Source organism: Neoarius graeffei, chromosome 3 (genome assembly GCF_027579695.1).
Source record: "Neoarius graeffei isolate fNeoGra1 chromosome 3, fNeoGra1.pri, whole genome shotgun sequence".
Classification (NCBI taxonomy): Eukaryota; Metazoa; Chordata; class Actinopteri; order Siluriformes; family Ariidae; genus Neoarius; species Neoarius graeffei.
Window position 1 is genome coordinate 40,326,751 of NC_083571.1, and position 12,588 is coordinate 40,339,338.

The window sequence follows — 12,588 nt, forward strand, 5'->3', positions numbered from 1 at the left end:
GGAATGATAACTTTGCTGCAAAGAAGGATCTGTGAAGACTAAAATTAAAAATAGAGTGAGAGAATAAAGAATTATAGTAATGCTATGAGTTGTAAAGCTAGATATGATGTAAATATAGGCATTATTAGGTTGAGAAGGGTGTAGTATGGAGGCTTGTGTATTTGCAAAAAATATTTCCAAATTGCAGAACAAAATTTTGACATTCTGCAATATTGCAGAACACTGGAAAAAAGTATTTCGACCACTGACTTCTGTGACTTTGAGAGAGCGCATCTGCACTCCTGATGTGGAACTTCTATCAGTATCTCTGCACCCCTTTTACCTGCCCCATGAGTTTCCCCAGCTTTTTATCACCGTTGTGTATATTCACCCGAAAGCCAATGCGTCTTCTACCTGTAAAACTATTTATGATGTTGTGCAGAAGCTTCAATCTATCTCACCTGATGCCCCAAACTTTGTATTGGGTGATTTTAACCACGTTTCCCTTAAAAAAGACAGTTCCTAACATTATTCAATATGTAACATGTCCCGCTAGGCGGGATAAGACTCTCGACCTCTGTTACGGGTCAGTGAAGGAGGCATATAAATCTTTTCCTTTACCTCCCCTGGGAAATGGAGATCACAACTGTGTCCACCTTCTACCCACATACAGAACTGTTCTAAAGAGGGAAAAAGTCCAAACGAAGGACATTAGAAACTGGACAGAGGAGTCCGTGCAGTGCTTGCAGGACTGTTTTGGCTGCAGAGACTAGAATATGTTTATAGAGGCATGTGATGAGGATTTAGATGAACTAGCAGATGTAACGTTCCTATGTGGCCTTCTGCAGAGACATGATCATACCATGCAAGAAGGTCAGAATTTTCCCCAATAACAAGTCCTGGGTTACAAAATCTGTGAAATCCAGTTTACAGACTAAGAGATGCGCTTTCAAGTCTGGTTCTGTCCCTGCTTTTTACACAGCCACTAAGGAGCTGAAAATTAACATTTTAAAAGCAAAACAGGACTATAAAATTAAACTGGAAGACAAAATGGCTACAAATAATATTGGCTCTGCCTGGTCAAGTATGAAAGCCATAGCAGGCATAAGTAACCCAAAAAATAGAAGCACTGTCACTTTAGAGGGTTTTGACTCAGATTCTGATCTAGCAAATGCTCTTAATTGTTTTTATTCTCAATTTGATGTTTTTGATTTTAGAAAAGAGATGCAGGAAGTGAGTCATAAACTTGAAGACAACCATCATTTTAATATTGAACACACAGATATTGTGAAGGCCTTCTCATCCATAAAGACAAATAAAAGCTTAGGACCTGATAACATCTGTTGTCGACTGCTCAAATCGTGTGCCAAACAACTGTGCCCAATATTTTATTATATTTTTAATAAGTTCTTACAGACTCAGCATGTCCCAAAATGTTGGAAGGATGCTGTAGTTGTCCCTGTTCCCAAGATAAAATGTCCAAAAACCCTGAATGATTTTAGACCCATTGCATTGACATCCATTGTGATGAAAACCTTTGAAAAATTAGTGAGGTCTGAAATCATAAAGAAGACAGAGAATGACTTGGATCCTCTGCAGTTTGCTTATAGACCACTTCGAGGAGTTGAGGATGCCACAGTCACTTTAATGAACCTGCTTCATAAACATCTTGAGGGAAAAGGAATGCATGCAAGGCTTTTATTCATTGATTTTAATACCATTCAGCCCCACATTTTAACAGAGAGGCTTTTAGAACAATTTAATCTAAGTTTTAGTCTTGTGGGCTGGATTTTAGATTTCTTAACAAGCAGAACACAGAGAGTGAGAGTGAATGGCACTCTGTCTGATCAGGTCCCCATCTTATCTGTTTTCAGCTCCCTCAGACAGCACTGGCCTCAGCCAAGGCTGTTGCTGGGACAACATCTCCCCCTGAAGGTCACTGCTGTGAGACGCTCTCACAGATTCATTTTAAAGTATGCAGATGACTCCGTCATTGTCAGTCTGCTGAAGGACAATGAAACCTGCCACAGTCCAGTCATTCAGGACTTTGTTCAATGGTGTGATGAATCCTTTCTGCATATTAAAATCCTTTCTGCATATTAAGAACATATTAAAAACCAAAGACATGTTAATTAATTTTAGGAAACTCCCCCAGGCACAGGAACTCACTTTTATAAAGGGTCAGACAGTAGAATGTGTTGAAACTAGTGCTGTCAAAAATGTCGCGTTATTAACACGTTAACTTGACTCAATTTTAACAGCGATAATTTTTTTATCGTGAGATTAACGCTCTGTGACATGATGCCACGCCCCACACAGCCAGAGTCCTCTGCCCTCCCCCGAAGAGCCACGGTGCTCGGTTTAAGTTTCGTTTTCCCATCGGCGGCTCCAGCCCCACTTTGCAGTGGCTGTGAAAAGACGTGTTATGCTCTGCAATAAAAAAAAAAAACATTGGTACAACCAGTGTTCGAACTATGCCAATATTTTCGGGGGGGGGTCCCTTATTTTCCCTTGGGGGGGAGGGGGTGCTTGCACTTGTCTCAGAGCGCGGCTCTCCATCGCGTGCTCACTTCGGATATGCAAATGCTTCCCGTTACACACGATTGCTATGTCAATGAACATCATTTTGCCAATATTTTAGAGACCCCCCAACATTTCCCAAATCATGTTTTCAAAGGATCTCATGTCTGTTTCAGGGGATCTCGGATCCCCCGTGTACCCCCGTAGTTCGAACGGTGAGCAAGCCCATTCACTTTTTTATGCTGATAAGAGAATTACAATGGTTTTTCATGTGACAAAAATGTGCAATTAAATTGCGATTAATTGCGAGTTAACTATGACAGTCGCGACATTAATCGTGATTAAATATTTTAATCGCTTGACAGCACGAGTTGAAACATATAAGTATCTTGGCACAGTCATTGATAGTAAACTGACTTTTGAGGCAAACTGTGAAGCTGTATATAAAAAGGGGAACCAGTGTCTGTTTTGCCTCAGGAAATTGTCGTCATTTCACATTGACAAAACACTGCTGACCCTGTTTTATCGTGCTTTTATTGAATCAGGTTTATCTTTCTGCTTGGTGTCTTGGTTTGGTAATCTCTCATCTAAAAATAAGAGGTGCCTGAACCAAATTATTGGGAGAGTGTTGTGAGCGTACTCGACCCAAGGTAAGTACTTACTCCAAGAACCGGCATCCCTGGACACCATGCACCTGAGTGCCACCTCCAAATCCTGATTGGCCTGTTCTGCCTGGCCGTTGGTTTGAGGATGAAAACCTGAGGAGAGACTACAGGTAGCCCCAATGAGTTTGCAGAGGGCCCTCCAAAACTGCACAGTGAACTGAGGACCCCGGTCGGAGACGATGTCAGTGGGGAGTCCGTGTAGGCGGAAAATGTGAAGGATGAGTAATTTGGTGGTTTCTTTAGCTGTGGGAAGTTTGGGCAGAGGGATGAAATGGACTGTCTTGGAGAAACGGTCAATAACTGAGGATGCATGTGTTGCCACCTGAGTTGGGGAGTCCTGTGACAAAGTCCAGGGCGATGTGAGACCAGGGTCGGTGAGGAGTTGGGAGTGGTCTTAGCAAGCCGGCAGGGGGTCAATTGGCTGTCTTGTTCTGGGCACATGTGTCGCAGGCTGCCACGAACTCCTGGATGTCTTCCTTGATGGAGGGCCACCAGAAGTACTGTTGGATGAGCACCAGGGTTCGAGCAGCTCCCAGGTGACAAGCCAACTTGGAGCCATGACCCCACTGCAGCACCTGGGTTTGCACAGAACAAGGAACAAACAGATGGTTAGGTGGTATGTTGTTTGAGTTACCTTCTCCAGGGTCCTGCTCCAGGGCCTTCTGCACTAATGTCTCTACCTCAAGTAGGGCAGCCCCCACCAGACAGTGTGGAGGGAGGATGGTTTCGGGCATACTAGACTCCTCCTGGCAGGCAGAGAATATCCTGGACAGGGCGTCGGGTTTACCATTCTTGGAGCCTGGGTGGTAAGAGAGTGTGACTCGGAACCAGGAGAAGAAGAGAGACCATCAGGCTTGCCGTGAATTCAGGCATTTGGTGGACTTGAGGTATTCTAGGTTTTTGTGGTCGGTCCAGACAAGGAAGGGGAGAGCCAACCCCTCAAGCCAGTGTCTCCACTCCTCCAAGGCTAGCTTGATGGCCAACAGCTCTCTGTCGCTGATGTCATAATTTTGTTCAGCAGGGGACAACCAGTGAGAGAAGAAGGAGCAGGGGTGGACCTTGTTATCATTGGGCCTCTGGGAGAGAATGGCTCTGACCCTGGACTCAGAAGCGTTGACCTCCATGATGAACTGTTTGGTTGGATCGGGTATAGTGAGAATGGGTGCTGTGGTGAACTTGTGCTTGAGCATGGAGAAGGCTTTCTCTGCTTCCTCCCCCCACTTGAACAGGGTCTTAATTGAGGTCAATGCCGTGAGAGGTCCGGCCACCGTGCTGAAGTCGCGGATGAAGCGCCTGTAGAAATTGGTGAACCCCAGGAAATGCTGGAGCTCTCGTCGCGAGGATGGGGTGGGCCAGTCAGCTCAAGCTTGAGGGGGTCCATCTGGATCCTAGCTGGGGAGATGATGAACCCTAGAAATGAGACAGAGCTCTGGTGGAATTCGCTCTTCTCTGCCTTGACAAACAATTTATTCTCTAGCAGGTGCTGGAGGACTTGCCGGACGTGGCCCCAATGTTCCTCCAAGGAGCAAGAGGAGATCAGGATGTCATCCAGGTACACGAAAATGAAGATGTTAAGAAAGTCCCTTAAGATGTCGTTCACGAGTGCCTGGAAGACTGCAGGCACGTTGGTCAGGCCGAAAGAGACCACGAGGTACTTGTAGTGGCCCGTGGTGGTGTTAAAGGCTGTCTTCCACTCGTCCCCCTCCCTGATCCTCATGAGATGGTAGGCATTGCGTAAATCCTACTTAGTAAATATCTTGGCTCCCTGGAGCAGTTCAAAGGCCGTGGTCAAGGAGGTGAAGCTGAGGCAGGTCTTCTCTCTCCTCCGTTGCTGGATCTGGGCGTCAATGCGGTTGGTGAGGTCCATGAGACTGGAGAGGTCTGACGGCAGTTCCTGTGATACCAGCTCATCCTTAATGGCATCGGACAAGCCATGCAGGAATGCGTTGACCAGGGTGCTCTCGTTCCAACCACATGATGCTGCAAATGTCCGGAACTCGATGGTGTAGTCCAAGGTAGACCGGGACCCCTGCTGCAGCTCCATGAGTTCCCTAGCTGCCTCACAGCCGGACAGAGAACGGTCGAATGTTCGCCTCATCTCTTCAGAGAAATCTTTGAAACAGGAGCAAAAGGGAGCGTCAGTGTCCCAGACCATTGCCCCCCCCCCCCACTCCCTGACCTTGCCGGTGAGGAGCATGATGATATATGTCACCCGGGAGTATTCTGTGGGGAAGGTCAGAGGTCGCAGCTCCATGATCAATGAGCATTGAGATAAGAACAATCTGCAAGTACCTGGCTCTCCATTGTAGGGCTGAGTTACTGGGAGTCTCGGCTCATGGAGAAAAGCAGTGGCAGGAGCTGAAGTTGGAGACGGCTGGGCAGGGGTAGGCACAGCTTGATAGTGCTGCATCTGAGTGGTGAGGAGGTTGAGTGAGTTGGACAGGGTGGCGAGGTTCTGGGTAATCTGTTGGAGGTCTTGCTGGTGGGTCCCAAGGAGAGTCCTTTGTTGTTGGATGGCCGTTCTCAGATGGGTGAGTTCCGTTGGATCCATGTTGGCTAGAATGTACTGTTAGTGGCGGTGGAGATGTGGTGAGATAAGGATCCAAAAGCAGAACACAGACAGTAATCCAATAAATACGGTGATTTAATCCAGGGAAAAAAAGGGTGTGGCAAAAGGTAAACAAACAGGACAAAAAACAAATGGCAAAAATAGTCTGGGTAAAAAGAGACAAAAAGACTTGACAAAAACATAGGATAGGCAAAGACAAAAACACTAGTGTAAAAAACCATGAACCAGAAAAATAGCTAAAGCAAAAAACCATGAGATGCAATAGAGGCACAGAAACAGCTAGAGTAGCAAACGAGATGTTCTAGCAAAGTCAGAGTCTGAGAATGGCATTTAAATATGCAGCGGTGAAAACCAGGAAATGAGTTCAGGTGAGCGCTCACCGAACGGGGAAGCAGGCAGGATGGAATTCCCGTCCCAGATCCACGCTGATGTGGGAGAACTGTAATCTCCAGATTGGATGTCCGGGGTGGAGCATGACAATTACAAGCATTTAGCAGATGCTCTTACCCAGAGTGACATACAACATACCCAGAGCAGCCTGGGGAGCAGCTGGGGGTTAGGTACCTTGCTCAAGGACACTTCAGCCATTTCTGCTGGTCCAGAGAATCAAACAGGTGACCTTCTGTTCCCAAATGTGCTTCTCTAACCATTAGGTCATGGCTTCCCCTTGATAATGGTGTAGTGGTGGAGCATCTTCTGGAGGATGTCATTGATGAAACACTGGAATATCCTGAGTGTAGTCATCAGGCTGAAGGGCATTACTAAATATTCCTAGTGTCATGACAATGTCATGAAGGCTGTCTTCCATTCATTACCCAGTGTTATGTGGACAAGGTTATAAGTGCTGTACAGGTCCTATTTGTAAAGATCTTGGCCTGCTGCAGGCATTCAAAGGCAGAATTCATCAGGGGCAGCAGGTACTTTTCCTTTTGTGTGATGGCATTGAGGCCATGATCATCAATGCAGGGGCACAAGTCTCTTTCTTTCACAAAGAAAAACCTCAGTCCCACAGAAGAAATTGATGGGCAAATAAACCCCAGGGACAGCACTTCTTTGATGTAATCTTTTGTTCCATGTTCCACTCAGCCTGCCGCTGGGTGGAATTGTCTCCAGGAGCAGGTTAATCGCACAGTCAAACAATCTATGTGGGAGAAGGGTCTGTGTCTTTTTTTTGAAAAGACCTCGTTGAAGTCTCAATGTTCAGGTGGTACTCAGGAAAGATCCACTGGGTCCGATAACCTTGTTGCTGAGGTGTGTATGCATTTTAGGCAGCTCTGGGAGCATTGAGAGTCCTAGACTGAAATGAACCTGGTGGACCAGTCTACCCAGGGGTTGTGTGCCTGCAACCAGGGCAATCCCAACACCCATTGTAATTCTGGGACCCTCATAACATGAAACAGTAAGAGCTCTGTGTGAGAATCCAGCTGGAACATGATGGGTGAAGTCTGTGTGCATATAGGACTTGACCCCTGGGGTCACCCATCCAGTGCCAACACTGGAATAGGATAAGGGAGCAGGTCTACTGGCAAACCCAGATGGGTTACCAGGGCCTCATTAATAAAATTGCCTGCAGCCTCAGAATCAATGAAGGCCTCCAGGTCAGTGGGCTGATCTCCCCCCCCCCCCAAGTAAGCTTGGCTTGAAGGAAAACGCCCATAGGGTGAGGTATAGACTTTTGGGCTATCACAGGTCCCCCCCTTCCTGAGATGGCCCTGCCTTTTGCCTTCAGCTGGGGACAATGAGCACACCAGTGACCTGTTTGTTCACAATACAAGCACTTGTCTGTGGGGTGCCAAGACCCCTGGGTTCCAGTGGGCAGGTCAGTGGCACCAAACTGAACTGCATGGGCTCTACCCCCTCCTCATGCTCCATTCAGTGGTTGGAGGTGTGAGGATGCACCTATACAGATCCTGCATCATTCATGCAGGTGATTGTCCAGCCTAATCAATAACTGGTACAGTTCTTCCAACTGCTTTGGGGTTCACAAACCCCAAATTCATCCTTCAGATTTTCTGACAGACCTTGTATGAATGTTTCCTGAAGAGCAGAGGTGTTCCAACATGAGGCAGTTGCACAGGTTCAGAATTCAATGGCATAGTCTGCCATCAAGTGAGCACCTTGGTGCATGTGAAGGAGGGATGACACCAGGCCCTCTCCTCCAAGCAGATGATCAAAGGTGCCCTTGAGTTTTGACACAAAAGAATTGATTGTGGACCTAGCAGTTAGCTTATGCTGCCAGGCTCCTGTGGCCCATGCTCGGCCAAGAAATTGAGAAATTATATAGGCAAATTTGGCTCATTCAGAGGGAAATTGTGACAGTTGTATCTAAAACCAGCATGAGGAATCTGAAGGGCTTATAAAGAGGTACAGGCAGTCATTGCACGTTTTACCTGATTGCGCGTATGTGCCGGCTTTAAAAACCCTTATAGATGGCTGCAGTTCCACCTGCAGGGAAGCCCATGGCATTAAATTTTTCTGCATTAATGTTGCCACCACAGAAGTGTAAGTTACTTTTGCAAAGGGCACTGACACAACTCCATACTATGACAGACCCTGGCTTTTGGACTTGTTGCTGGTAGCAGTCTGGATGGTCTTTTTTATCTTTGGTCCAGAGCATACAGTGCATATTTCTTAAAAAACAACAACAACAACAACAACAACAACCCTGGGATACTGATTTGTCTGTCCACAATACACATTTCCACACTGTGATATTTCATCCCAGGTGCCTCCAAGCCCAGAGAACTCAACAGTGCTTCTGGACACAGTTAATATAAATTTTCCTTTTTGCACAGTAAATTTTAACTGCCATTTGTGGATGTAACACAACATTGTAGTTCTTGACAAAGGTTTGCCAGAGTAATCCCGAGCCCATATGGTTAAATCAGCTACAGATGAATGATGGTTTATGGCACAGTGCTGTCTCAGGGATCAGGTGTTCAGCTTAGGCTTGTGCCCTTGCCCTTTATGCACCAAAATTCCTTCAGATTCCTTGAATCTTTTAATGATATTATACAGGGTGTAGAGGGTGAAATGTCCAAATCCTTTCCTGTCTTTCTTTGAGGAACTTGTTTTGAAACATTTCAATAATTTTCTCATGCATTGTTGACAAACTGGAGTTTCTGGACCTATCTTTGCTCCGCAAAGACTAAGCCTTTCCTGGATATTGATTTTGTACTAAATTATGATTACAATCATCTGTTCACATCACCTGTTGCAAATCACATAATTATTTAATTGTTTTTTTTTTTTACCTCATTGCTAATCCTAAATTGCCCCATCTCAATTTTTTTTAATGTGTTGCTGGCCAGAAATGCAGGAATGGATGTATATTAACAAATGAAATGAAGTTGACCAGAATATTCATAGTTTGTACTGTCTGCAGTGTCATGGAAATTCTCTCAAGCAAGAAGACTTCAAGGTCAAGAGTTTGCAGAAAAGTTAGACTTTTATTAAATAAAAAAAAAGCTGATGAATAATTTCACTGGTTAATGTCACATCATACCTCTTTGCTATTTTCTATTGGGCAGTACATCTCACCTTTCTCGTATTGTGCATCAACTGAGCCAAATTTTCCAGTATGAATTCAGGAAGAATCAAAACATAAGATAAGAAGTGATGCATCTTGAAAAACCCTCGATTCAGACTGCACAATGCTTGATTGAAAATGGCCTTGGCTAGCTGATTACAACATATGATAAAAAAGGCAGGTGCAGAAGTTAGAACAATACACAATTAAAATAGGTGAGTGTGAGATTACATCAGTGTATATGTGTGTGGTTACATAGGCACAAAAATATCAACAAATGAAATACAGGTCAAAGTAAATTTCAAAATCACTTTTCTTTTTTGTTTGCATTTTCCACACCATTCCAACTTTTTCTGATTTGGGGTTGTGTTTATATATATATATATCCAAAAGTAAGTGGACCCATGACCATCACACTGTATGGGCCTTCACTAATCTGTTGCTACAAAGTTTGAAACACCCAATCCTCTAAAATGTCTTTTTTTATGGTGTAAGAGGCCTAGCCCAATCCTGTTCCAGCATGACAATGACCTTGTGCACAAAGCTAGGTTTGCCCAGGTTGTGTGGAAGAATTTGAGTGGCCTGCACAAAGACCTGACCTCAACCCTACTGAACACATTTGCAATGAATTGGAACACCGACTGTGCACCAGGACTTCTTGTCCGACATCAGTGCCTGACCTCACTAATAATCTTATAGCCATGGGCACAAATCCCCACAGCTTTGCTCCAAAATCGAGGAGAAAGTCTTCAGAGAAGAGTGGATTATAACCAAAGGGGGACTAAATCTGAAATGTAATGGTCAACATTTACATAAAGGTGTGATAGTCAGGTGTTCACATAATTTGGTAATTACTACTACTTGACATTGAACTGACCTGGAAGAGTGAAAACCCTCACAGACATACAATACATATACATAAACTACTGTTATTAAAGAACAATTTTTTGACCAAGCATGCTTGCAGTTGATGGAAGATGGGGTCCATGGTCGCCGTGGGCGATATGCTCAGCAACTTGTGGTGGAGGTGTGCGGAGTCGAATACGTGCGTGTAACAGCCCTCAGCCACAGTATGGAGGAAAAGGGTGCTCAGGAGAAGCTGAACACAAAAGGATGTGCAACAAGCAGGACTGCCCTGCAGGTATGTTAATGGTAGTTACTGTCCTATATAAATAAAAGTTTTCTGCACTTGTATCCATCGCCATGCTTAACAATGATAAAAATATTAAGTGGAAATGTCAGAATCCTGAGAGAGAGAGAGAGAGAGAGAGAGAGAGAGAGAGAGAGAATGTAATAAAATAACATTAGAGTATATTGTTTTATTGTATTATTATTTAGTGTTGTTGACATATTGTGTAGTTTATAAGTGAAACTTTATCATATGTATGTATACAAAAGATAAGCTTTGTATATTGTTCGCTCCTGTCCGCTGTTTCAGCTATCTGCATCAGATCTTGGAACATATCCCCCACAGAGACAGCACTCCCACTGTATCTGCCAGCAGGGTCGTTGACAGCTTTGGCTGGGCCCGGGACAAAATAATCTGAGTGGCCCCCCCCACACACACACACACATACGCGCGCACGCACATCGCCACACAGTAACCACCCACACCCAACCCCTCTTTTCACAGTCTCCATTCACTCCAACCCTTAAATAACAGGTATTCCAAGCCCATTATAACAGTCAACCATTTTATTTCAACATTTCAACATATTTACAGTTTGAACATTTCCTTAGTCTGCAACTATTCAGGTGCGAAATGCAATGCGCCGGACTTTTGCTGTGGCAAAGTCGTCAATAAGGTCATTGAAGTCCAGCTTCTTTGCAAGTTCGCGCTCTATAGAGAGCATAGCCAGCCCATTGAGCCTCTCCTGTGACATGTTTGAGCGCAGGTAGTTGATAAACCAAAATGATTGTTTACGGGATGGAACTGGGCCTCAATGAGAACGGAGTTATGGCTTTCCCAAAATCTGAACATAGAAGCATCACCACTAGTGATGTGTACAGTGAGTTTTTCAGTGTATTTTTTGTCTTGTTTTTCATAAACGTCCTTTCCGTACTCGATTTAGAATGTTACAAAAAAAATTGACACCCTCCCAACCACGTAACATTAGCCTATCTGACCTGGGGGCTGACACGTTTATTATGGATAAACCAAAAGGATTACAACGTTCCCTGGATATAGAACTGGACCGAGAAGATTTCAAAATCTTAACGTGTAAGCAACAACAATAAAACAGAGGTTGTTTTATTCATTTAGGGCTTATTAGGCTACTTTCATTAATTGCGCTTTTCATACAGGCCTATCATTTTTCACTTGAGCAAGGGAATTGTTTGAAGAGTATCCAGTCTAAGCGAAAGTTTAATGTTTTGCAACAGACTAACCTCAAAACACCCCATTTATAGCCCATTCGTTACATTAAACTCTATCTAGCTGGCAATTTCACATGCCGTCGTATCTACACGGGATGATTTCCAACAAAATAAGGTTTAATTAACAAGAGGCAGCGTTCCACGGGCTTTCAGCTAACCGGAGTCCAGCTCAGCGCAGCTCAGCAAGCGTGCCTAAAACATTTGGATATGATTGCGGGCCAATGTGCTATTCTTTGCTTCATTGAGATATATGCAACACAGTGTTATTAAACCGATATGTTTATGAAATAATTCAATGCCCTGTGCATTTCAGTGTTCACTCAGTGTACCCTGCTATCCCCTACTTTATAATTATGAATGGCGCGTCGCGCGTGCTGGGGTTACATTACGGGGCTGGAAAAAAGTTATCTGTGTCTTACCTGGCTCAGCTGCCCCACTGCCTTCACCACCTGCTGCATCATCTGAATCTTTTCTAAAATATCTATGCAGTGAGCCCCTGAGGCTCTTGGCTTCTTCATCTTTTTTTCTCTTTTCTTTTCTTTGCTCCTGACTTGTGCATGTTGGCAAACGGGCTCGCACGCTTATTGTCGAAGTGTTATGATGGAATAGTGCCGTGTTATTTGGCACCTTAATCAAAGACCAAACCATTTCTGCATTGGGGTGGTAGGTGGGTTCTTGAATCTATTTTCGAAGACAATAAAGGCAAAAGAGCCAGAAATCATTCATTGAATGCAAATATAGCACATTTTTCTCCCCCAAATCAACACATTTTGAAATGAAACAGAATGATTAATGGCATCTTCATGAGGGACCAGTTCTGGGCCCCCCCTCATGCCTGGGCCCGGGACAAAATACCCGGTTGTCCCCCCCTGTCGACAGCCCTGTCTGCCAGTGTTTGCTTGTTGTTTTGAGTATGAGTAGTGCCATTGCAATATCATTACTGTAAAGCG

General features: G+C 44.5%; 1 protein-coding gene across 6 annotated transcripts in view; it reads left to right on the plus strand.

Annotated features, from left to right (window-relative positions):
* thbs2a (thrombospondin 2a) overlaps positions 1 to 12,588 on the plus strand; it is a 174,476-nt gene that overhangs the window by 54,774 nt on the left and 107,114 nt on the right. For all 6 annotated transcript variants that reach the window (XM_060916832.1, XM_060916831.1, XM_060916833.1 and 3 more), the window contains one exon: positions 10,230 to 10,403. In XM_060916832.1, coding sequence (XP_060772815.1) covers positions 10,230 to 10,403 — 174 coding nt within the window. The remainder of the gene's footprint in view (positions 1 to 10,229; positions 10,404 to 12,588) is intronic.